Source organism: Marmota monax, unplaced genomic scaffold (assembly GCF_021218885.2).
Source record: "Marmota monax isolate L192 unplaced genomic scaffold, Marmota_monax_Labrador192_F-V1.1 WCK01_AAM20220418_F8-fsc00079, whole genome shotgun sequence".
Classification (NCBI taxonomy): Eukaryota; Metazoa; Chordata; class Mammalia; order Rodentia; family Sciuridae; genus Marmota; species Marmota monax.
This window is the reverse complement of record NW_026694099.1, coordinates 8,564,151-8,589,561: the sequence shown is the minus strand read 5'-3', so window position 1 is coordinate 8,589,561 and position 25,411 is coordinate 8,564,151. Positions and strand designations below refer to the sequence as shown.

The following is a 25,411-nucleotide window of genomic DNA, read 5'->3' as shown; positions in this document are numbered from 1 at the left end:
GTGTTTTAGGCATGCATTCAAACACTGAACTGCATACTCAACCCACAAATTATTTAAAAATTTTTAAAAACTCCATGTGTTTTGTATTTGTACAGTCTTTAAAGCAAGGCATTATTTAAAAGTGGGACATTTTTGGTGCCTGCCTGTAAATCTCAGCAATTTAGGAGCCTGAGGCAGGAGGATTGTGAGTTCAAAGTCAGCCTCAGCAAAAGTGAGGCGCTACATGACTCAGTGAGACGCTGTCTCTAAATAAAATACAAAATGGGTGGTGAGGATATAGCTCAGTGGTTGAGTGCTCCTGAGTTCAATCCCCAGCACCAAACCAAACCAAAACCCCCCCAAAAAACCCTTCCCCTAAGAATATTAATGTAGGCCAAGCTGGTGCAAACCTCAAAATGACTTATGACTTTAAAAGTATTTATATTATCAAAAATTGAAAATTGCCTTAAGACTATTATGATACTAAGAAAAGTTTCATGAGCTATTAAAAAGAAGAGAGTTCAACAACAAATATATTTATCAACCTAATTATATTTGTGTGTGTGTGTTTACCTCACAATTTACATATATAGTGTAAGTAAAAGTTTGGAAGGTAGGTTGCTGGGCATGGTAACACACACCTATAATCCCAGAGGCTTGGGAGGCTGAGGCAGGAGGATCAGAGTTTCTAAGCCAGACTTAGCAATTTATTGAGGCTGTAAGCAACCTAGTGAGACCCTGTCTCAAAAAGTAAAATTGGGGGGTTGGGTTTGTTGCTCAGTGGTAGAGTGCACATCTAGCATGGGTGAGGCACTGGGTTTAATCCTCAGCACCACATAAAAATAAATAAAAATGAAGGCATTTTGTCCACCTACAATTTAAAAAATAAAATAAAATTGGCTGGGGTTGTTACTTAGTGCTTAAGTACCCTTGGGTTCAATCCCTTGTACCACAAAGAAAAAGGTTTGAAAGGTTATTGACTCAGAAGTATCTGAATATAAAATTATGGATAATTTTACTTTTCTCATTTTGTAAAATTAGAATGTTTTATAAGTATTCATTCAGTTATTCATACATGTGTTTCCAAATAAAAATAAAATCCATACTATATGTATCTATCCTTCCAATTATATTCTTTTTTGGGGGGAGCGATAATTGAACCCAGAGGTGCTTAACCACTGAGCCACACCCCCAGCCCTTTTTTGTATTTTATTTAGAGACAGAGTCTTGCTGAGTTGCTTAGGTTGCTGAGGAGGCTGGCTTTAAACTCCTGATCCTTCTGGTTATGAGGAGTGGGTTCTTAATATACTTAAAGTGTCACTTCGCCCCTTGAGCTGCTAGGATTATAGGCACCCGGCTATCTTATTATATTCTTAACTCAGCCTTTAACTTTTAATTGTTTCCATTAAAAAAGAAAGTTGAAGTCAGGAGAGTCTTAAGTAGCTAACGCTAATATATGGAAGAAGGATTTGAATTTCATGTACACTTGTCTTACAGTGCAGTGTTCTTCCTGGACTGCTTATTTTCGTATGATTGTTTTTTTACATGTCTTCTAAAAATTTTAGGAACACCTCATTCAGAGCTCTTGGAAGAAGTTGAATGTACTCCATCACCTCGATTAGCCCTCACTTTGAAAGTAACAGGTCTTGGAACAACTCGTGAAGTTGAATTACCACTCACCAATTTCAGATCAACCATATTTTACTATGTACAAAAATTACTTCAGTTGTCCTGTAATGGCAATGTGAAATCAGATAAACTTAGGCGTATTTGGGAGCCAACATACACGTAAGAGATTTTAACTTAATGTTTAAAAAGACATGTTTATAGCATATGAGCCAAGAAGCATTATTTTTCTGTATTTTTGGATTGTAGGAACAGATGATTTGTTTCATTTTCCATTAATGTACAGGAACATAAGAGAGTATTTTTGTCTCCTGATGTTGTTTTAGAACTGGAAGGACATTTAGAAATAATCTAGATCGTTTTTGGGGAGGGGAATAGGGATTTAACCCAGGGAGAGTTTAACACTGAACTACATCCCCATCCCTTTTATTGTTTATTTTGAGACAGGGTCTCATTAAATTGCTTAAGGCCTTGCTAAGTACCTGTGGCTGGCATTGACTTTGTAATCCTCCTGCCTCAGCCATCTGAGTTGCTGGGATTACAGATGTATACCAGCTAACTGAGCTGGACTAACTATGTAATAATTGTTGAAAATGTCATTTGAACTTTTTGATGGAAATTGTGTATGAAGCACTATTTTCTATTAATTCCTTACTTCGGGATTTTTCATTTATACAGATAATTATCAGTAACGTGGGGCATATTTAACATTTTGTGCCTTACTTTCTTAATCTGTAAAATGAGGCCAGTTATGAGGAGTGGGTTCTTAATATACTTAAAGTGTCACTGCTTTCAAAAAAATATTACCTATAAAATGTTTCATAATATTAATAACATAAACATTTAATTGTATTATTATCATCCTTATTGTAACTTCATTTTTACTACTGTATCTTCTCATTTTTCTTAACATCACTGATAATTTTATATAATGTCCAATAAAAGTAATGTAGGCTCTTTTGAGGTAGAACACAGAATAGCCTACCTTCAATTTTGTACTACAGTACAAAATTCTGATGCCTTTTATATACATGTTTATGAGCATAAGGTCTTCTCATTATTTCTAGTCTTTTTTCCATATAGATACATAAAAACTATTTCTTATTCCATTTTATTTTACAGTAGCTTGAATGTCATAACAGTTGGTATAAATCATTTTTTCACATCTTTAAAAGTTCTAATTTTGATGTCTGTTTTCTTTGCAATAATGCTAATAGATTTAGAAATATGGTTTCTGTCCTTATGTTTAACAACTTACATTTTTTTCTTAAATATTCTTTAGTTCAGTGTTCAATGCAAGCATGTTTAGTAAAGGACATCATTCGTTCACTTTTTAAAGAATATCATTTACATTTGAATTAACTAGAGTAATATCTTCTTGTTTAGAATTATGTACAGAGAAATGAAGGATTCCGACAAAGAAAAGGAAAATGGGAAAATGGTAAGTTATTTTTAGAAAATAGGTCTTATACTTAGTTCTTGAGTTAAAAAAAAAGAAGAAAAAACACTAATACCGTGTTGCGCTTGAACATTTGAGGGAAAAATAACTAAGGTATCCTTTTAAGTGCATGATTTTAAAGCTACCTCATGTAATGCATGTGATATACTATAGACTTTATAACAGGGAAAGGCCAACATTTGGTTTTTCCTATTGTAGGGTTGCTGGACTATAGAGCATGTGGAACAGTACCTTGGCACTGATGAGTTACCAAAGAATGATTTGATAACCTACCTGCAGAAGAATGCAGATGCTGCTTTCCTGCGCCACTGGAAATTAACTGGCACTAATAAAAGTATTAGAAAAAACAGGAATTGTTCTCAGCTCATAGCTGCATATAAGGTATATATATATTGGCATCTAAAACACTATTTTGTTTGGGAATGGCTTTGTGCTTTGTTTTATAACTCTAAAAACTTCTTAAGGGCCTGGGGATGTAGCTTAATAATAGAATGCTTACCTAGCATGTGCTAGGCCCTGGGTTCGCTCTTCAGCATGGGGGGTGGGGTGGGGTGGGGTGGGGTGTTGGGACAATTAAAAAAAAAATCAGTTTTAATTAACATTATTAACGTGCCATGCTAAAATTGCAACTATGGCTTGTAGCAATGGATCAGAGCATAGTCTTTTAATTATGGTTTATACTGGTTATGTTTTGACAATTTTTATGGTTTAGAATGCATTGGTTTTTGTTTTGTGACACTTTTTATTTCAAAATAAGGTTATTCTTTGAAAAATTCCAGCTTTTTCAAAGTAATACATACAGATGGACATATTGTTCTTAAAAATGTGCTTAATGGCCAGTTTTGCTAATTGTTTTTTCAGGATTTTTGTGAGCATGGAACAAAGTCTGGATTAAACCAGGGGGCCATTTCCACTCTTCAAAGCAGTGATATTCTTAATTTGACAAAAGAACAACCTCAGGCCAAAGCAGGCAATGGACAGAACTCTTGTGGAGTAGAAGATGTCCTTCAACTTTTACGTATTCTGTATATTGTTGCAAGTGATCCTTACTCAAGAATATCCCAAGAAGGTCTGTAAGAAGCCTTGTGTCATTTTGATAGCATTTTTAAAGCAAGTCAGTTTTTATTTCATTAATTTTGTTAATTAATTTTATAGATGGTGATGAACAGCCTCAGTTTACTTTTCCACCAGATGAATTTACTAGTAAAAAAATCACAACAAAAATTTTGCAGCAGATTGAGGTAATAAAATCACATGAATTAACTATAGTATATAACTGTTGGGCTTTTCACAGTATTCCATCTCCTTTTGTCATTCACAACTGTGTCTTTTCTCATATTCAATAATTTGGGCCATATGTTCTTTTACATTCATTATTAATTGCATTTAAGAGTTGATATTACTTTTTTCTACTAAAACATTGTTATTTGTTAATTTGCAGGAGCCACTGGCATTGGCAAGTGGGGCTCTGCCAGACTGGTGTGAACAATTAACCAGCAAGTGTCCTTTTCTAATACCATTTGAAACTAGACAACTTTATTTCACATGTACAGCATTTGGTGCCTCAAGGTAGGAAGTGAATTTTGTTTTTAAATAAAAAATTTATTATTGATTTATTTTTTAATTCAGGGGTATTTTACCACTGACTGAGCTATATCCTCAGCCCTTTTTTACTCTTTGAAATAGGTTCTTGCTAAGTTGCTTAGGGCCTTGCTAAGTTACTAAGGCTGGCTTTGAACTTGTGTTCCTCCTGCCTCAGCCTCCTGAGTTGCTGGAATTACAGGTGTATGCTACTCTCCCCAGTGGAAGTGCATCTTTTTCTAAGAATAAATATATATATATGTTTATAAATTATATATAATACATATTATATTTATGTTCAAAATGTACAAATATACTGTTAAATAAATGGAGAAAATATAAGTTATGTTGTAAATAGTTATCATCATTTTTAAAAATTTCTTTTCCAGTTGGAAAATATGCTTTGTTGGAGTACTGTGGATTGAATTAAATGTTTCCATCAACTAAGATTTACTGTACAGTTCTTTAGTAATTTATACAAATTATTTATTGTTAAAATTCCCAATAATAGCCAGGCACAGTGGCACTCGCCTGTAATCCCAGTGGCTCATGAGGCTGAGACAGGAGGATCTCCAGTTCAGAGCCAGCCTCAGCAAAGGCGAGGTGCTAAGCAATTCACTGAGACTGTATTTCTAAATAAAATACAAAGTAGGTCTGGGGGTGTGGCTCATTGTGCACCTGAGTTCAATCCTTGGTAGCAAAAAAATCCCAGCAATACCAAATTAAATGCTTGTAAACAGCTTTGATAATATTTAAATTTATTTTTCTTCTGACCATCATTTTTTTTTTACCCCCTTCTAATATGCTGCATATTTTACTTACTTTTGTATGTTTCCCTCCATTGGATCACAATTTCATGAAAATGGGAATTTCTGACTCTTTTTTTCATGCCCTAGATAAGATACCTAAAACAGTATATATAGCACATCATGAGAACGTCATACAACATCATAGGTGTTAAATATTTTGTTGAATGACTGTGCACCCTAAGTACTCTGTCAAAGTAGGTGTAAAGTTATAATTTAAAATGTAACTCTTCTCTTTGCTGATGTTATATTTTTCTTCCATTTAATACCATTTATAAAATATTTGTACACATAGAATTACAGGCTTGTTGTGATAAATGAGGAAATTAAGTCTCAAAGTACTTAGCTGATTTGCCTGAGATTACCAAAATAATAGTCCCCATACATGATAGTAGAAACCTCATCTTCTTATTCCTATTTAGAGGTTCTTTTTCTCATCCTTAATGGATTAGCTCTGTTAAAAAGAAAATGTTTTAATATTATAATAACTATTTTGATGGTGGTTTTTAGTTTGTTTCATAGTAATAAAGAGAGCTTAACCATTGTTTAGTTTCTTTGATAGGAACTGTTTGTCTATATTTTGATGTATTATGTGGGGCTTGGAGTATGGATCTTTATTTAATTGCTAAAATAATGATAGAAAATATAGATCCAGTCTTTTCTCAGTTTGTTTAAGATAGATTATAATTAAAGGAATTTTATATATTGATATATAAGAAAGGAAGCAGTAAACTATGCAATATAAAATTACTGTTCAAAAAACTCACTTGAGCTATGCATGGTGGTGTATGCCTGTAATCCCAGCAACTTGGGAGGCCGAGATCGAAAGTTCAAGGCCAGCCTCAGCAATTTAGCAAGGCCCTGTCTCAAAAACTAAAAAAGGGCTAAGAATGTGGCTCAGTGATTAAGCATCCTTGAGTTCAATCCCTGATACCAAAAAGGGGGGGAAAAATCTTGCGACTAAATACTGTCTTTTAAAATTTCTTAAAGAAATCTTTGTAATGTGTTGTTGGTGTAATAGTACATGCATCTGTTAAAGTGTGTTACAATTACACTGATATTTCTATTTCAGAGCAATAGTGTGGTTACAAAACCGGCGTGAAGCCACTGTGGAACGAACAAGGACCACAAGCAGCGTAAGGAGAGATGATCCTGGGGAGTTTAGAGTTGGTCGTCTCAAGCATGAAAGAGTAAAAGTTCCACGTGGTGAATCACTAATGGAATGGGCTGAGAATGTCATGCAAATACATGCAGATCGGAAATCCGTTCTTGAGGTATCCCCCTACAAAATAAGATTCTATTAGAGGAAAAGTAACCACAGTTAGGAAACCAGTCAACCTTTATCTTCCAGTGCATGAAAACTGTCAGATAATGTGAAGAAGGATTTCTCTTATCTGTGAAGAGGCTTTCTTTTCTGGTAGAGCATATTTCAAAGAGGATGCTAGCCCAGCTTTTGAAGGTTCAGGATCTAGTACACTTGAATTAGCAGCAAACAATATTTTTGGTGGCAAAATCTGTTTGAAGACCACTAGTCTTATTTCTATTCTTTTTTTTTTTTTTTTTTTTTTTTTGGTACCAGGGATTGAATCCACTCAACCACTGAGCCATATATTCAATCCTTTTTATTTTGAGACAGGGTCTCACTAAGTTGCTGAGGCTGGCTTTGAACTTGCAATCCTCCTGCCTTAGCTGCCAAAATTGCTAGATTACAGGTATATGCCACCATGCCTAATTTGTCAATTTATTTAAAGATGGACTGAATAATAGTACTCAAAAGGATTTTTTAAAATATTTTTTTATTCTAGTTAGTTACCACATGACAAGAGAATGCATTTTTACACATCATACATAAATGGAGTATAACTTCTTATTTGTTTGTACATGATGTAGAGTTATACAGGTCATGTAATCATATATGCACATAGGGTAATAAAGTCTGGTTCATTCTACTATCATTTCTACGCCCATGCCCCTTTTCCTCCCTTCACTCCCCTCTGTCTAGTCCAAAATACCTTTATTCCCCCCACCACCACCTCTTATTGTGAATTAGCATCTGCATATCAGAGAAAACATTCAGTCTTTGGTTCTGTGTGATTGGTTTATTTTATTTAGCATAATATTCTCCAGTTCCATCCATTTACTGGCAAATGCCATAATTCCATTTTTCTTGAAGGCTGAGTAATAGTACATTATGTATATATACATTCCACAGTTTCTTTATCCATTCATCTGATGAAGGACACCTATGTTGGTTAGCTATTGTGAATTGAGCTGCTATGAACATTGATGTGGCTGTATCACTGTAGTATACTGATTTTAAGTCCTCTGGGTATTAATCTAGGAGTGGTATGACTGGGTCAAATGGTGGTACAAAGAACATTGAAGATGTCATAGCAAATGGCAATATGTAATCATATACTGAAGACATGCTATTGTAGACATTATTGATTATATCACTTACAGTATTCCTTATTTAAGGCACCATGGAACTTTTGACTCACACACCTATCATGACAAATATGACTTCATAACTTTCACTTTGCAAACAGATTTCCTTGGCATTATCTTATTCTTCCTATATTTATGTTCTTTCTCATCTAGATAATCCTCAATTATTTTTCTTTTTACTATGTGTTTTTATAAGAAGTTCCAAATCATTTTTGGAGCATGTAAAGTATGGACAAAACCCTTTAAAGTGGTTGCTGCTTCAAGTTATAAAGAAGTGGAAGAGTTTAGTGTTGAGTTTCACAAAGATACATGTAAAAAAATATACACCCTCATTTTCTTGAGCAAATTCCTTAATCTCTTTGAGGTTTGGTTTCCTTTGGTATAAAAGCAGATAATCATTCTGCAGAGTTGTTGTGACAAGTAATGTGTGAACAGTATTCAGCCCAGTGCTTAACAGTGTTATGTGTATAAATACCATACAACAAAGGCACTGTGCTTTTAGGAAAACTACAATAAAATCCCTGTGTTGCTTTTAATGTACACATTGCTTTTGTGAAGAAAGTATAATAGTGGATTAAATCTGACAAATTTTGGCAAGAATTGAATCACTTTAAAAAAATATATATTAGAGCTGGGCACAGTGGCACACTCCTATAATCCCAGCAGCTTGGGAGGCTGAGGCAGGAAGATCGCAAATTCAAAGCCAGCCATAGCAATTTAGCAAGGCCCTAAGTAACTTAGTGAAACCCTGTCTGAAAACAAAAAAGAAGGGGGATGTGGCACAGTGGTTAAGCACCCCAAATTTGGTTCAATCCCTAGCACCTAAATAAATAATACTTTTTATTTACAAACATTTCTTTGTTCACATTTTAGGTTGAATTTTTAGGAGAAGAAGGAACTGGTTTGGGACCCACATTAGAATTTTATGCTCTGGTGGCAGCAGAATTTCAGAGGACTGACCTGGGAGCGTGGCTTTGTGATGATAACTTTCCAGATGATGAGTCTCGTCATGTAAGATTTATTTCTCGTTTTGTGATGTAAATTGTGACTGTGCTTTAGAGAAGTGTTAGAAGCAGGTTAAATTTTCATTACATAAACTGGGGCTTTTGGCTCTACTTTTATTACTGAATAATCTTGACATTAATATTTATAAAGGAAAAAAATTTCGTCACTAAAAGCTATTCATAAAATGTGTATATATATGTTTAGATAACTAAATTCATGAAGATGTTTAATGTTTATGTATTTTTTTCTTAGATAACAATGACAGACTTAGTTACTTTTAGCCTTTAATTTTATTTGCATTTTGTCCTCTAAAAAATTAGGTTGATCTTGGAGGTGGATTGAAACCTCCTGGATACTATGTGCAGAGATCATGTGGACTGTTCACAGCACCGTTTCCACAAGATAGTGACGAACTTGAAAGGATCACAAAACTCTTTCATTTCCTTGGAATTTTCTTAGCCAAATGCATTCAAGACAATAGACTTGTGGACTTACCTATTTCTAAACCTTTCTTTAAACTTATGTGTATGGGTGACATTAAAAGCAATATGAGTAAACTGATTTATGAGTCACGAGGTGATAGAGACTTACACTGTACTGAAAGTCAGTCTGAAGCATCCACAGAAGAAGGTCATGATTCCCTCTCAGTAGGAAGCTTTGAAGAGGATTCAAAATCAGAATTTATTCTTGATCCCCCTAAGCCCAAACCTCCAGCTTGGTTTAATGGAATTTTGACTTGGGAAGACTTTGAACTAGTAAATCCACACAGAGCCAGATTTTTAAAAGAAATTAAAGACCTTGCTATCAAGAGACGCCAGATTTTAAGCAACAAAGGTCTGTCTGAAGATGAGAAGAACACAAAATTACAGGAACTAGTGCTGAAGAATCCAGCAGGTTCTGGGCCTCCACTTAGCATAGAGGATTTAGGGTAAGGTTTTTGTTACATTCTTCAGTGTGATGAATGAATAAGCTCTAAATCTTCTGTTTTTCTGTCCCATTTGATTTATAGTATATGGGTAAACAGTGTCAAAAACAGTAATATGCTATAGGAAATACTGATTATCAATTTGAATCTTTGATTTGTTAATAATATACAGATAATATTCAGAATACAGGTTGTTAATTATCAAATCTCGGGAAGATTATCTGACCTTTTTTTTTTTTTCCCGTGGTACTGGGGATTGAACCCCAGGGTGCTCTACCACTGAGCTATATCCCCACCCCTTTTTTGAGACAGGGTCTCTCTAATTTACTGAGACTGACCTTGAACTTCCAATCCTCCTACCTCGGCCTCCTGTGTAGCTGGGATTATAGGTGTTTACCACCATACCTATCAATTATCTGATTTTTTCAAATATGTTAAGTTTGTATATCTTGTGCAAAAAGTCCAAAGCCAACAGTATTTTGACAAATTCATCAGCTAATATAAATAATAGCCTACTTGGCAAAGCTTAAAAATAGTTTGGTTGGTATATAAGCCTTTATTACCAAAGGCTCTATCACTGACTCGGATGCTACAGAGCTTTTCATAAAGTTCTTTTAGCTTACATACATATAATGACCATTATCTTCAAGTATAGTCTCCTGTTTAGAGGTTGTCTACAAAACTTTTTATTTTAATTTTTTTGGTACTGGGGATTGAGCCCAGGAGTACTTAACCACCGAGCCATGTTCCCAGCCCTTTTTTATTTTGAGACAGGACCTTGCTAAGTTGCTGAGGCTGGCTTTGAGGTGTATACCATCACACCTTGCTTATTTTTTCTTTTTAATGTTTGCTGATAATATTGGGAAATTATGTTGGATAAATGGTTACACAATCATGTACTGCATAATAATGTTTCAGCCAGTGATGGACTATGTATGAGGGTGGTCCTATAAAGTTATAATGGAGCTGAAAATTCCTGCTACCTGGTATTTTTACTGCACCTTTTCTAGTTTAGATCCACTATTTAGCATTGTATTACCGCTGCCTACAATGTTCAGTACAGTAACATGATGTCCATGTTTGTAGCCTAGAAGCAAGAGGCTCTACCCTAGAGTCTAGGTGTATATTAGGCTATACCATCTAGGTTTGTGTATTTATATTCTATATTTGTACAACAAAAAATTGTCTAATGACACATTTCTCAGAATGTAGCCCCACTATTAAGTGATACATGACTGCATATTTGAGGATTGCTTCTTTTAAATACATTTTTATCTATTACAAACACAGTTTGAAAAGCTTTAGTGAAGCAATAGTCTTTCTGAAATAGTCTTATAAACATGTTGCTGCCATAATTAACTTCAAAAACATTTAGTCCATTAATTTTGTGCCATAAGGTCTATGTGAAATATGGAAAGGTAATGGTTTGATGCAGTCTTTGCAAAGCCAGGCAGGTGTGAGAATAGTTGGCCCACTAGTGAGTGGTTTTTTTTTTGGGGGGGGGGGTATCGGGAATTGAACCTAGGGGCATTTACCCATTGAGTGAGATCCCCAGTCCATTTTATGTTTTAAAACAGTATCTCACTAAGTTGCTTAAGGCCTCACCAAGTTGCAGAGGGTAGCATTGAACTTCGAGATCCTCCTGCCTCAACCTTCCAAGCAGCTGGGATTATAGGCATGAGTCACTTCTCCTAGCTAGCCCACTGGTTTTTGTGCATAAGATTTGCATTAAGTAGCTTAGTGCTTGCCTTGCATGCAAAAGGCCCTGGGTTTAACCCCCAGCATGGCTAAATAAATAAATCAGGCCTCATATCTAAGCTGGTGTATTGATTTTGTTGATAGAGTAGGGGCATTTGTGGTTGGGGCAGCAATTATAAAAATTAATCACCTGCAGTTGATGAATGTCAATTCATCTAATCCTTTTTGCTCTTTCAGTTTAAATTTCCAGTTTTGCCCTTCTTCAAGAATATATGGTTTTACAGCTGTGGATCTCAAGCCAAGTGGTGAAGATGAGGTAAAGATTTTATTCTTAATAGTTTTTCTATTCTCTTAACAAGATCAGTTGTACTAGGTGGTCCTAAAATAGTTCTAGATATTAACAATAATACTGGCAAATTTTCCTTTGCAGATGATAACAATGGATAATGCAGAAGAATATGTGGATTTGATGTTTGACTTTTGTATGCATACAGGTATTCAGAAACAGATGGAAGCCTTTAGAGGTAATTTTAAAGGATAATAATCTATTTCCTTTTACTTTAAGACAGTTGAAATTAAGATCAAGATGGCTAAACCTCTCTAGTTTCTTATCCAGATCATTAGATCCCACAGAGTTTATAGAATAGGCTGGAACATTTTCAAAGTGTAGAATGGTGTCATGCTTGCTCCTCTGAAGTAATGGAGATCCACTTTTGGCCATCATTTCTTCTTTTTGGTACCAGGGATTGAACCAAAGGGTGCCTACCCACTGAACCACATCCCCAGCCCCAGCCCTAGCCCTTTTTTTTTGGAGACAGCTGACCCTATCTTTGAACTTGTGATCCTCCTGCCTCACCCTCCCAAACTGCTGGGATTACAGGCATGCACCACCATGCCTGGCTTATTTCTTCCATTTCTAAGTAGACATCAGGTTCCATACTTTCTACATTACACAATGAGGATGATTTAAATCATGGAAGCCAAATTACTTTTGAAAATGTGAACACAGCTCTGGCCACTTAATGGGTAGTTAAAAGAATTTGGCTGTTGACCACTGCGGCCAGTCTCTAGCAATTTTTATTTCAATTAACATTTGTTTCCATCTTCTGCCCATTCAGTTGACAATAGAATATTTGTTTTGAAATTTGGTATTTTGGTCAGGCCCAGTTGTGGACACCTATAATCCCAGGGACTGGAGGGGGCCGGTAGCTGAGGCAGGAGGATTGCCAAGTTTGAGGCCAGCCTCAGCAATTAAGCAAGACCCTGTCTCGAAATAACAAATAATAATAAAAGAGGTTAGGGATGTAGATCAGTGATAAACTACCCTTGAATTTAATCCCCAGTACAAAAAAGAAAAGAAAAAAGAGAGGAAAAGATAGTTGGTATTTTGGTATCATGAGTTTTAGAAACTGAGCTGTTTTTTTGTGTGTATGTGTTTTTACTTATGTATAATGTAGATGGATTTAACAAAGTTTTTCCAATGGAGAAATTAAGTTCCTTCAGCCATGAAGAAGTCCAGATGATTCTTTGTGGAAATCAGTCACCATCCTGGGCAGCGGAGGATATTATCAATTACACTGAACCTAAGCTGGGCTATACACGTGACAGGTATGTGTTAATTTTTAATATCTACCAAACTGTTTATAAACAAAAATCATTAACTATAACTCAATGAATTATATTCATAAAAAAATGAGAAATTAATGAGGATGCCAAGATGCATATCCATTAATAAGTCTAGAAGACAGTTATACTATAAGACAATTGAATCATAAATGATATTAAAATTCCTTTTCTCATTGTGTTTTATTTGTTAATTATTTTAAAATTTGGGTAAATTGGAAATCCTTAGGCTGCATTATATGTATATATGTATACAGAGAAGAACACAAATTGTATATACAACTTAAGAGAATTTTCACAACATGAGTATACCTGGGAAATTGGTACCAAGGAAGAAACATCAATTCTTCTTTCCCACCATATTCTCTTGTAGTAATTAAGTCACTAAATTTGATTAATTTTGCTTCCTTTTCTACTTTGATAAACAAAATTATGTAGTCTATATTCTTTATGGTCTGGTTTCTTTTAACAATATGATTATGAAATTCATGTTGCGGCATATAGAGGTAGTTTATTGATAGGTAGTATTTCATCATGTAATCCATCACAAGGTTAATTGATCATTTTACTGGAATGAAAATGGAATATTTCAAGCCCCCTTTGACAAATTTATCCTTATTATGCAAGTACATCTGGAGCTTATCTGATTTGCTGACTTTGTTACAATTTTAATCTTACATTCCATCAGTGTTTCATTTCTTATGGTTTAAAAGTACAAGATAGCCTTTGAGGAACTGTCTTTGAGGTTTTAAAAGTAGCTTATATCAGCTCATTTAATACTTACTCAAAAGTCCTTTTTTTGTGTGTGTGGTACGGGGGATTGAATTTAGGGGTGCTCTTCTACTGGGCCTTATTCCTAGCCCTCTGACGCTGTCTTGTTAAGTTGTCAAGGCTGGCCTTGAACTTGTAATTCTCCTACCTCAGCCTCCCAAGTAGTATTCTTCGGACAAGTGGATTTTTGGTGTGTGTGTGCGTGGTGCGGGGGGTAAGTTATTGCTGGTTTATAAAGTAATGGTAGTGTTTTTCATTTATATCTGCTAGCAAATCAATAAAACTATACTTTTGTTCTTTTAGCCCTGGTTTCCTGAGGTTTGTGAGGGTTTTATGTGGCATGTCTTCAGATGAGAGGAAAGCATTCCTGCAGTTTACTACTGGTTGTTCAACTTTGCCCCCAGGTGGACTGGCAAATCTGCATCCCAGGCTCACAGTTGTGCGCAAGGTACAAAAACTCTAACTAGTGGGGAATCCAAGTGGAATTTAGTTACATTATGATTGAAGGGGAGAAAAAATATTTAAGCCTATGATCTTCTGTTATTTTTACTTTCTTTTTGTAGGTTGATGCTACTGATGCAAGCTATCCATCAGTCAATACATGTGTGCATTATCTTAAGTTGCCTGAATATTCTTCAGAGGAGATCATGAGAGAACGCTTGCTAGCTGCTACAATGGAGAAAGGCTTTCATCTCAATTGAGTTTGAAGTGCAATGGGAGACATCAGAGACTTTAAAAATACTAGTGAAGCCTCTTGTGTTTGTGTGCAGAGAAGTGTATGATCCTCCACGCTAATGACATTTGCCTTTGTTTCCACCATTAAGGCTTTAAGAACATGTGGAATAAGTTTGTTAGCTGCTAATGATAAAACCAATCCTTTAACAACTCAGCCAGCAAGTATATAGCACAGAACACTGTGTTGCTTTACAAGGGCTTCTGTGACTGGAGTAAGGTGGTCCTACTTGACTGTTCCAAAGAGCAGCTTCTCAGATCTTCAGTGTTCACTGGTAAATTTCTAACGGTGTATTTGTGTAAAGTTTGTCATTTCATACCCCACACACTACAGTTGCCATCACTGATCTGTTTTGCTGGCTTTTAAGCTACTTTTGGTCAAAAATCCTGCTTCCTTAAAACACAGAGTTAATGAGCATCTCAAGCTTTTTCTTTTCCTTTTTAATGATGCCTGCACTATCAGAGTATTCTAGTGTTCTCTCTTTTTGTTTGGCATATAATCATGCACAACCTTTTTATTTCTTTGAGGTGGGAGTATATTTTTATTTCCTAAATGCCATACTATAAAGATCAAATTCTTAAATGAGTATGTGCAGCTCAAAAATAAAAATATATTAAGGGGGGAAAACACTGGTCTTAGGTGCAAGGCACACTTAAAGCAAGTTTTATGTTTGGTTGTATTTTCTTTGTATATTATAAACATTTATTTAACATGTTGCAGTTTGAAGTAAAAAATTTCCAAAATGTATGCTCAACAATAATCATTAAAATGTTTGCAGCGTACAAAACTGTGTCATGACTATTTCACTTCAGTCATCAGACCTAAGAACTTAACTAGATACTGTCATTTTGAATCATTCAAATTCAGTTTTCTGAAATTACTACATGAAAAAAAAATTACTTTTCTATAATAAATATACTTACTGAACTTGAAAGATTGGAAGAAATTTTCACATATTTGTGACCTTACCGTTTTGTTGTCTTAAGGTATTCTTCAACTAGAAATGGCCAGTTATTTGTGTTACCTTTTTAAATTAGCAGATCTGCTATTCACCTGTGGAAGTCTAAAATCAATGATTTTTAAATGTTGTGTCAGTACAAAAAGAAATAACCAGTATATTGCTATTTCTTGGTTTTAGAGAAGGGGCTATATTTCCATTTTCTACACTCCTATTATTATCTGTGCATATTGGTGAAAGAAATGTCACTAGGCCTGATTCTTCCAAAGAGCCTTTGTTTTAAGGCACTAAATGCATGTTTGAAATAACCCAATATTTACTTTTTAAAAGGTACATTACCTTTCTACATTAGAAGACATAGTTCCTTCTATAGTTAATGATTTTGGTAGTCATCTTTCAGTATCCTCGGAGGATTGGTTACAGAACATCTCATGGATATCACAATCTGAGCATGCTCAAATATATTACATAAAGTGATGTAGTCCTTGCATATCACATGCACTTCCTCTTGTATATTTTAAATCATCTGTAGATTACTTATAATAACCTAATACAGTGTAAATGCTATATAAACATTTGTTATTGATAAGAAAAACAATCTACATGTTCTGTAGATTATAGGCATATTTTTTATCCCCCTAATAATGTCACTCACTGTTGGTTGAATCCACAGATATGAAACCAATGGATTTGAAGGGCCAACCATATTGTTTTTATTTGCTGCATGAGAATATTGTGATTGTATAATCAGAGGCAACATTTAAAATATTTCATCTCAATGTCAGCTTCACAGATCCCTGTGAGTCTAAAAGTTAAAAGTATAATAGCAATACTTAAATGTATAACCTGTTTCAGTCCAAAAAGTAGTGGTGGTAGTTTATTCAATAAATTCTTGAATACATGACTAAACCTTTATACTAGGGTTAGAATTGACATCCAGCTTATGTGTGTAGTATTGCCGTTATTTAAGTATCTAAAATATCTGTTAATTGTCAACTTTTACTAATATTGGCCTGGCAAAGGGGTTGGTAAACTATGCCTGCCACCCATTTTTATATGGCCTGAGAACCATGTAACCATGAGGGGGTTTTTTAAATTTTTTAATTGGTTGAAGAAAACTAATGAGTATTTTATGATATGAAAATTATATGAAACTTAAATTTCAGCATAGGTTTTATTAGAGCACATATTCATTCATTTATATTCTACTTATGCTTGCTTTTGTACATAACATTAGAGTGGTGTAGTTAGCACAGACCATATGGCTCACAAAGCCTAAAATGTTTACTGTGTGTCCTTTTACAAGTTTGCTGAGCCCTAGTCTAGCAAGTTGCTACTGTAGGTAAATTGATGAGTCTTATAAAATCAGAACTGTTTACTAAATATTTTATGTGTGAAAAATGAAAGTATCTTACTGAAGTGAGATGATTTCACAGCCTATAGGTAAAATAGTCACATTACAGTTTATTTTCAATGAGTCAAGTATTGTGAGGATCATCTACTAGGGTCTCCACATACACCATGTTATTAAATATTTTTTCCTGTGATATCTACCTAATATTTTTTAAGCTTATTATTCTCTTAAGGTGCTAAAATCTGTGCCAAGATGTAATTCCACTACTATTTTGGTGTGACCCAAAAATTAATTTTGTTCACTCCCTAGCTGCTTCTGGTGTACCAGTTTCGCACTTATCTGAATGTGCTGCTGATTAAATGCTTACCAACTAGGACAGTGTTTCCCAACTAATGTCTCAGAAAGACCTCCAAAGCACTTACATTGATGTAGACGGGCTTTCCTCAGACAGTGGCAACTTAATACAAAGCTGTATCTTTACACACCTACAGCTAGCTTATTGTTCCCACACTCCATAAGCTTTCCCTCTGCCTTCTTGATGAGTCCACAGCAACTCAGGTTTGCCTTGGGAATCCACTGTGGCTAGTTTTCTGGGTCTTTGTAGATGAAAACTGAAATATGTACATAGACTTTTGGAAAAGCCTCCTCATTCCCTCCTCAGACATACACAAAAGAGAATAGCAGTGTTGCATAGTTAGTCCCTAGAATGTTCATTTATGTCCTATTCTGGAGAACTGAGTGTTGTAGTTGAAAGAACTCTTAAAACATTACATAGGAAGATATTTTAATGTCTGTCTCTCTATCCTCCTCCATTGCACCTGTACTCCCACTCCTAAGTGTATATATAAATACTTTTAACAACGACAGTTCAGTATTTTTCACTGTTGCCTCAGTGGTGAAAGCACATCAAAAGGTTTTTGGAGATATAGGACGTTGTTCTATAGGACTTCATATTTTGCTTCTGAGATATCCTAGGAGGAGCTAAAGGAATAAGAAGTCATTTTATTCCAAACTGAGCAGAGCTATTCTCTTGCATTTTATTTTTAAACTTTGAACTAAAACAAATTTCATTAACAAGCTTATTTGTAAGAAAAACCCTTTAAAATGTGGTATAAATGATATTTGTAAGGGTTCTCTTCTAATGTTTTATTTGATAGTAACATTACAGAGTTAATCATATGATGGCATTGTAATTGCTAACTGCCCTAGAAATGGAATCAAAGGCTTTTACGAACTGGAAAATAAAATTTAATTCTATAATCTTCTTTAGGTATGTATTATAGTAATATTTATTAAAAAGTAATTTTTATTAAGTTTTTTTTTTTTTAAGGAAAACAAGAACATCTAGAAGACTGTTTTAAATCAAAATGCCACATGTTTAAGTCAACTTACAAATTTTATTGGCTAATAGACAACTGCCACACATTCTTCTTACCACCATCCTACTATTCCTGAATTTAATTTGCAAAGGGAAGCAGAGACCAAAGAGGATTTCTTAGGTACTCAATAAAATTTGAAGAAGTGGGAAAAAAAATATACTTACAGTTACTGAAAATAAAACTTGCCTCAGTTAAGAGAAGATTTTTCTTTGTACATGTTTTAAAATAGCTTTATTTTCCATTTAGGAACTGTGGGAAATACCTATTTATATTGTTTGGAAGGGTACCCCATTTCGTAATAGGTAGTCTTCCATATTCTTTTCAAATGGTCTTCACATTTCCTATGAATTGATGCTATCTGGCAGAGCCTTCTCTTCAGCTTTCTGACATCTTATCAAGAATTTGTAGAGGGGCAAGAATTCTTGCCCGATTAGTTTCCACAATGCAGCCATTTAACACCATCTCGTCCAAAATGATGTGTACTTTATCCAAATTAAACATTATCTAGGGTCATATTAAGGAAATTAATTTTAGAGTTATATGTCAACATTTAATAAATAATAAGTTGTAGCTTAGCTTCGAATTTCCCCAATCTAAAATAATCTTAGCATGAGGGTTTTTGTAGATAATTTCTGAAATTAAAATTGGTATCCAGAACTGGGGCTCTAGCTCAGTGGCAGAGTGCTTGCCTAGCACATGGGAGGCACTAGATTCGATCCTCAGCACCACATAAAAATAAATAAAATAAAGGGATTTTGTCCATCTACAACTACAAAAAAAAAGAATTATAAAAAATAATAAAATTGGTATTTGAAATTATTATGTTGGTATACACATAACTAAGCTAATAGGTTAAATTAGGCATAGAAATGTAACAACTACATTTTTTAACCAAAGGGAGAAAACCTATTAAGAGCTGGAGAACAAAAGCAAGTAGCATTTGCCAAGAGAATAAATAACCTCACCTCAGGAGCAAAATCTTCTGGGACAGTAATAACAACAATAGCAATGATCTGTTAAATATTCGTTATGTTCCAGGCATTATGTTGAGTGCTTTTCATATATTAATATAGTCTCATTTTATCTAGGAGCAAACAGCTTAAAGCCATTGTCCAAAGTCATACAAGTGGTATATGTCAAGAGTTGGAATTTAGGCCCAGAGTTTGGACTTAACTGCTCTGCTTTTCAGGCTTCTCAGGAAGGGCCTAAGGCTTTGGAGTAGACACCCTCCCTCAGATCCCTCTCCATCTCTACCCCAATCAGTGTCTTTATAGCAAAGTAGAAAGAGATTATTCTCTCAAGAATCCCCTTCATTTGAGTACTTACCTTTTCTTTCATGAAAGGAGAAGGGAAACTGGAGTGAGATAGTGGCAATAGTTGAATGTTCCTGAATTTTATACTTTAATTAATTATTTTATTGTTTTTTGTACAGGGATTGAACCCAGGGGTGCTTTACTACTGAGCCTATATCCTTTTTGGCCCTTTTTATCTTGAGACAGGGTCTCACTAAGTTGAAAATCTTGCTAAGTTGCAGAGGCTAGACTTGAACTTGCTATCCTTCTGCCTCAGCCTAAGGAATCCTTGGGATTATAGGCATGCATCCTCATGCCCAGTCAGTTTTACACTTTAATATGTGGTGTTTCCACTTTAAAGACATCTATTTATGAGAAAAAAATAAAGCTTGTTTCAAATAGACATACTTCAGCAAAGAAGTGATTAAATACACTAGGGGAGTTCATAATTGAATGGTGAATCTTAGAACAAATCCTTATTGTAGGAATGTTATTTTCCATAACCCTTCAGTTATCACCTGATTTTTATTTTTTTAAACAATTCCAGATGTTCAAAGTGACATTTGCTTAGTGAAGTACATCTACAAAGAATGGGACAAACCAAACTGTGAATGACTTAGGTTTCTATTAGACTCTGTTAATATCTCATTAAGCTTTGTATAAATAGTCTTTATTAGAATTAACTTTTTCAAGAGTTGATGGGAACTATCCTTAAGTGACCCAGTGGGGGGAAAAAAAAAGGTTTACTCTAATCTACCTATTAATAATGTCTTCCAATTATATAGTTGATTGCTTTTCCCACGGCCAAACTGGGACTGGAATGAATGCTAGGCCCTTGACTCAAACCTGTTCACCAGATCCAGAAGCCAGAATGTACAAGCTGAGACAAAGTGGGAATGATAGCCAGGTAAATGTTTTTTTTTAAAAAGCAGTTGAGCCAGACATAGTGGCTCATAGGGCCTATAATCCCAGCTACTCTGGAAGCTGAGGCAGGAGGATCCAAGTTCCAGGCCAGCCACTGTAATTTAGTGAGACCCTGTCTCAAAAAAGGTCTGGAAATGTAGCTCAGTGGAAGAGGACTTGTCTAGCATACCAAAGGCCCTGGGTTCAATCCCCAGTATAGGACTGGGAAGGAGGCAGAGACTGAAAAGCACAGGCGGCTGCCTAAATAAAGGTATACAGAATCCCCTGTTGTATTCACTGAGGGCAATTATAGTGCCTTTGAAAATGGCAACTTTTCCAAAATGATTTTCTTTTGAGTTTGAAAGAAATCTAATTTTAATCTGTTTGAATTGGTTCAGGGATCAACCTGCTCTGAGGACTGTTCCATTTTTGGTAAGAAGATGTGCAGTTCAGATGTCACCTTGGGCAAATGCCCAATTGTTTTGAAATTCAGATCAGAATTTACTTACTGCTGAATCATATCAACCACTCACAGCCCCACACTCTAAGGACAAAGTCTTTCAGCCAAGTCTGAATTTCCCAACATTCTAGAAACATGAGTTACTCTGAGATCATACTGTGGGCATGTGATTGCCTGTCTACCTGTGTATCTAGTTCAAACCCTAGTAATCATGTAGCTGCTGGCACCGAATGGGGGAAACCAGACCAAATCCAATGTGAGCAGAAGACCTGGAAGCTGATTTCCTCCCTGGAATCATGTTACTCCTTTAAAATAAGGATCCGGCTGTTGTTCACATCTTGATTTGGTTTATGAGCAACTTGTGCACACTGGTAAAGCCAATATTAATGGCATTTGGGCCATATGCCAGGTGAGCAAGGACCAAAAAATACCCTATATGCCAAGCCCCATGGCAATAAATACACAAACACATTTCAACTCTGACATTTGGAATAGGAGGAGGCAAGAAAGGCCTAGACTGTGGGTCTCTTAATGTAGTGAGCTGAGAAGGACTATTGAAGGAGAAACTTACCTTCAGGCTATATTGAACTTGACTAACTCTAAAGATTCTTAAGGAAACTCCTTTCTTTCATAGGCTTCAAGGACCTGGCATGAACTAGAAACAGCTTCCTAAAGAGCACAGTTATTAACGTCACACTTTCTCTCAACCTTGAAACCTAAGAGCCTTTCTGAATTTCTATGTAATGTGGATTAGAGCTGAACATTTATAGAGTTCCTGTAAGATTAGTGCTACTTTAAATGACCTTTTTTAAAATAAATTGTTTTAGTTTTAGATGGACCCAATACCTTTATTTATTTATATGTGGTCCTGAGGGTGAAACCCAGTGCCTCACACATGCAAAGCAAGCGTTCTACCACTGAGCCACAACCCCAGCCCCTTGAAATCAGCTTTTTAATTAAAGCGATTGAATTCTTTATAGGCCTTACCTTGGAATTGGGATCTCTGGATCATAAAACACTTTTCTCAACATGGTACTTTAATACCGTGTTGGTCTAGTTATCCTTTAATTAAAAGTGAGAAAACTCATTCCACTGCCTTTCCTACCCCCCACACTCCCTCCCTTCTCCTCCCTCCCCTTTGCCCTATTTAGAGTTCATCTATTCCTCCCATGCTCCCTGCCCCATCCCCATTATGAATCAGCATCCTTATAGCAGAGAAAACATTTGGCATTAGGTTTTTTGGGATTGGCTTACTTCACTTAACATTATATTTTCCAACTCCATCTATTTACCTGCAAATGCCATGATGTTTTCTCTTTTAATGCTGAGGAATATTCCATATATATATATATATATATATATATATATATATACACACACACACACACACACACATATACATACATACACACACATACACACACAAAAATATATCACATTTTCTTTATCCATTCATCTACTAAAGGACATCTAGGTTGGTTCCGCAGTTCAGCTATTGTGAATTGTGCTGCTATAAACATTGAGGTGCTTAACCACTGAGCCCCATCCCCAGCCCTTTTTATTTTGAGACAGTCTTGCTAAGTGGCTTAGGGCCTCCCTAAGTTGCTGAGGTTGGCTTTGAATTTGCAATCCTCCTGCTTCGGCCTCCCAGTTGCTAGGATTACAAGCATGCGCCACCATGCCTGGCTAAGACATACTTTTTTTTTTTTTAATATTTTATTAGTTATTGATGGATATTTATTTATTTATTGTGCTAAGACTCAAACCCAGTGCCTCACACATGCTAGGCAAGTTCTATACCACTGAGCCACAACCCCAGCACCTAAGACATTCACAGATACTTTAAGATTGTTCATTTTTTATTTTTTTAATATCAGATATTGAACCCAGGGGCACTTAAGCACTGAGCCTCATCCCCAGCTATCCTGTTTCAGCGTCCCAAACTGCTGGGATTATAGGCGTGTGCCACTATACCTGGCAAGATTATTCATCTTTTTGACTCCTCTAACTAAAGACAAACATGCTTCTCTAAAACTTTTCTCTTACTCACAAAGCTTTGACAACACCAAGACTACTAGCAACAGGCATTTTAAAATGTTTCCTTAGAGACTAAATTTTCACAGTCCACAGATGATTAGTAATTTTTTTTTAAAGTATCAAATTTAGCTAGGCATAGTGATACCTCAGCACTCTGGAGGCTGAGGAGGGAGGATCACTTGAGCCCAGAAGTTCAAGACAGCCTGAGCAATACAGGGAGACCATCCCCCGCTCCCCGCCCCCCCCCCTCAGAAAACAACTTTACTGAATTTATAACCCTTGAGTCAAGCACTCGGGAAACCTAGAGGCAGTTGCAACTCTGCCATACAGTAACTGTCTGGACTGAGGACATGAGAACCTCTTCCTCTAAAAAGCAAGGTTTAACATAATTGTGTGTTCTTTCAACTCCAAAATACTCAGCTCCTGACTCTAACCTTTGAAGGAGAGGACTGTCCTTTCTGGTAATACCAACCCATTCTTGAAGTAGTTATATGCTGTAGCATACGTCAAAAGAAATCCTTTTGTAGTCACTTCATTAACTGATTATCAATTTAACTTTCTAAGAGAACATGTAGAGAATTTCAGTTCAGTGAGAAGCTGTCCTCTCAGTATGGGATGGCTTCCTTGAAGAATGTTTTGTTCTTTTGGCTTTCATTTCTGTTGCTCCTAGTTTGAACAAGTACTTTTGCAATTTCTCATTAAATTAGGCTGAGATTATCTCCAATGGAGAGAAGCTTCATTCTGGTTTCTGGACCTCTAAAGGTATGTAAGACTTTAGGAAGTCCTGATCAGCACCTACTTGAAAGTCTTGGTGGTGCCAATCACTGCTGCCTTCATGCCACCCCTTCAAGAAACATCTTGCTAGATGCTGGCTGAGGCATGGGGCATAGAGCACTGAGACCCTTCCCTATACCTTGACCCGCAGCAGCCATAAACAGAGGATGAAGCAGGCTGCTTTCATATTACCCATAGGAGCTTTAGGGTTCTAGAATCAATCACCTTTCGGGATTTATAAAATAAAAACAAACATTCAAAAGGGTTTTCAGACAAGAATACATTGTGGCATTGTACAGTGGCACATGCCTGTAATTCCAGCAACTTGAAAGGTAGCTAGCTCAGTAACTTAGTGAGAATCTGTCTCAAAAAATAAAAAGGGCTGGGGATGTAGCTCAATGGTAAAGCACCCCTGAGTTCAATCCCTAGTACCCCTCCCTCCAAAAAAAGAATACATTGTGGATTCTAGGCCTAGCTTATATTTGTTTAGTAGAGGGGACACAACAGCATGCATAGGGATGCTAGTGCTTCTCTTCCCATGCATGTATGGGACATCCCAATTACCCTGCCTGAGTACTGCTTTTTTATTCTTGCTCCCAGTCCTGGGGTGGATTTGGGAGAAATGCCTCCATAGGCCCTACTAGCAGGCTCTGGAATGTCTGGCACCTGAAAAGCCAGAAAGTGGAGGGGGAAGGCCTTTAGGATTCAGGTCAGCATCCTTGTGCCATGGGACCATGAGTAGGGAGGATTGGGGTTGCTGCTGAAGCAGAGCAGAATGGGACCCAAGAAAAAGACTGGTTGTCCAGGTCAGAAGGCATATAAATGTGTTCCATTACAGCCAAAATAAAACAAGTGTTTCAGCCTCTTTTTTCTTTTTTTTTTTTTTTTTCAGCCTCTTTAAAGGCAGCAAATACCAAAAAGGCTGTTGAGGTTTTCTGTACCTTCATGTATACAATAGATGATTACCAAATTGAGGAGGTGTTGGTACATCTCGCAGACAGTGCTGGTCACTGGTGCCATCCTCTGACCATGGAGCAGAGGGGAAGGCAGGCCATTCCTTTCAGTTTGAATTACCTGGAGAAAAGCAAGCCTTCTGGGAATCCAGAGCAGGCATACGGGGGAGTCTCATCAGTTGGTTCTTAAACAAATCAATCTTAGTTCATGAAATTTGAAGTCTTGAAAAAGTCTACCAAGCTATGAGATGGGGTGAACTTTCCTATAGAAATGAGGCCTCCTGAGTCCTCAGGCAGCATTTCAGTCCAGTGCAGGGAAGGGACTTTGAAGAGTACAGGAGCCTGTTCACAGTTGTGAATGATTTAGGTCACTGCTGTGCCTGGTCCCCAGGGGGCAATCTGCCCCACCTGACACTATGCACCAGAGGGTTTCACTTACTGGGATGGGAGGGTTTTCAACAAGTCAGATTTTCTGTCCTGGTTTTTTGTGTTTGGGTCATTTCTTTTTTAAATCCCATCTGTCTTGCTCTGTAATGTTAGTTTTACTAGAATTAGAACAGGCCTATACTAGAGAGAAATGCAAATAGTGTATTCTATTTATTTCTCAAAGTCCAACCTTGTGGGCTCTGAGAAACTTCCCCATCCTT

At 36.1% G+C, this 25,411-nt stretch overlaps 2 protein-coding genes across 16 annotated transcripts in view; one reads left to right on the top strand and one right to left on the bottom strand.

Moving 5' to 3' along the window:
• Nucleotides 1-18,230, top strand: part of Hectd1 (HECT domain E3 ubiquitin protein ligase 1) — a 99,606-nt gene extending 81,376 nt beyond the window's left edge. For 9 of the 14 annotated variants that reach the window (XM_058585849.1, XM_046465308.2, XM_058585844.1 and 6 more), the window contains 14 exons: nucleotides 1,545-1,767; nucleotides 2,992-3,046; nucleotides 3,263-3,445; nucleotides 3,926-4,133; nucleotides 4,220-4,305; nucleotides 4,506-4,633; nucleotides 6,524-6,725; nucleotides 8,773-8,910; nucleotides 9,225-9,832; nucleotides 11,765-11,843; nucleotides 11,958-12,051; nucleotides 12,985-13,135; nucleotides 14,225-14,369; nucleotides 14,485-18,230. In XM_058585849.1, coding sequence (XP_058441832.1) covers nucleotides 1,545-1,767; nucleotides 2,992-3,046; nucleotides 3,263-3,445; nucleotides 3,926-4,133; nucleotides 4,220-4,305; nucleotides 4,506-4,633; nucleotides 6,524-6,725; nucleotides 8,773-8,910; nucleotides 9,225-9,832; nucleotides 11,765-11,843; nucleotides 11,958-12,051; nucleotides 12,985-13,135; nucleotides 14,225-14,369; nucleotides 14,485-14,622 — 2,438 coding nt within the window. In that variant the 3' untranslated portion in view covers nucleotides 14,623-18,230. The remainder of the gene's footprint in view (nucleotides 1-1,544; nucleotides 1,768-2,991; nucleotides 3,047-3,262; nucleotides 3,446-3,925; nucleotides 4,134-4,219; nucleotides 4,306-4,505; nucleotides 4,634-6,523; nucleotides 6,726-8,772; nucleotides 8,911-9,224; nucleotides 9,833-11,764; nucleotides 11,844-11,957; nucleotides 12,052-12,984; nucleotides 13,136-14,224; nucleotides 14,370-14,484) is intronic. The other 5 variants (XM_058585850.1, XM_058585848.1, XM_058585847.1 and 2 more) reach the window with 1 other exon arrangement.
• Nucleotides 18,231-18,343: 113 nt separating this feature from the next.
• Nucleotides 18,344-25,411, bottom strand: part of Ap4s1 (adaptor related protein complex 4 subunit sigma 1) — a 33,144-nt gene continuing 26,076 nt past the window's right edge. For both annotated transcript variants that reach the window (XM_046465321.2, XM_058585855.1), the window contains exon 6: nucleotides 18,344-18,849. In XM_046465321.2, coding sequence (XP_046321277.1) covers nucleotides 18,721-18,849 — 129 coding nt within the window. In that variant the 3' untranslated portion in view covers nucleotides 18,344-18,720. The remainder of the gene's footprint in view (nucleotides 18,850-25,411) is intronic.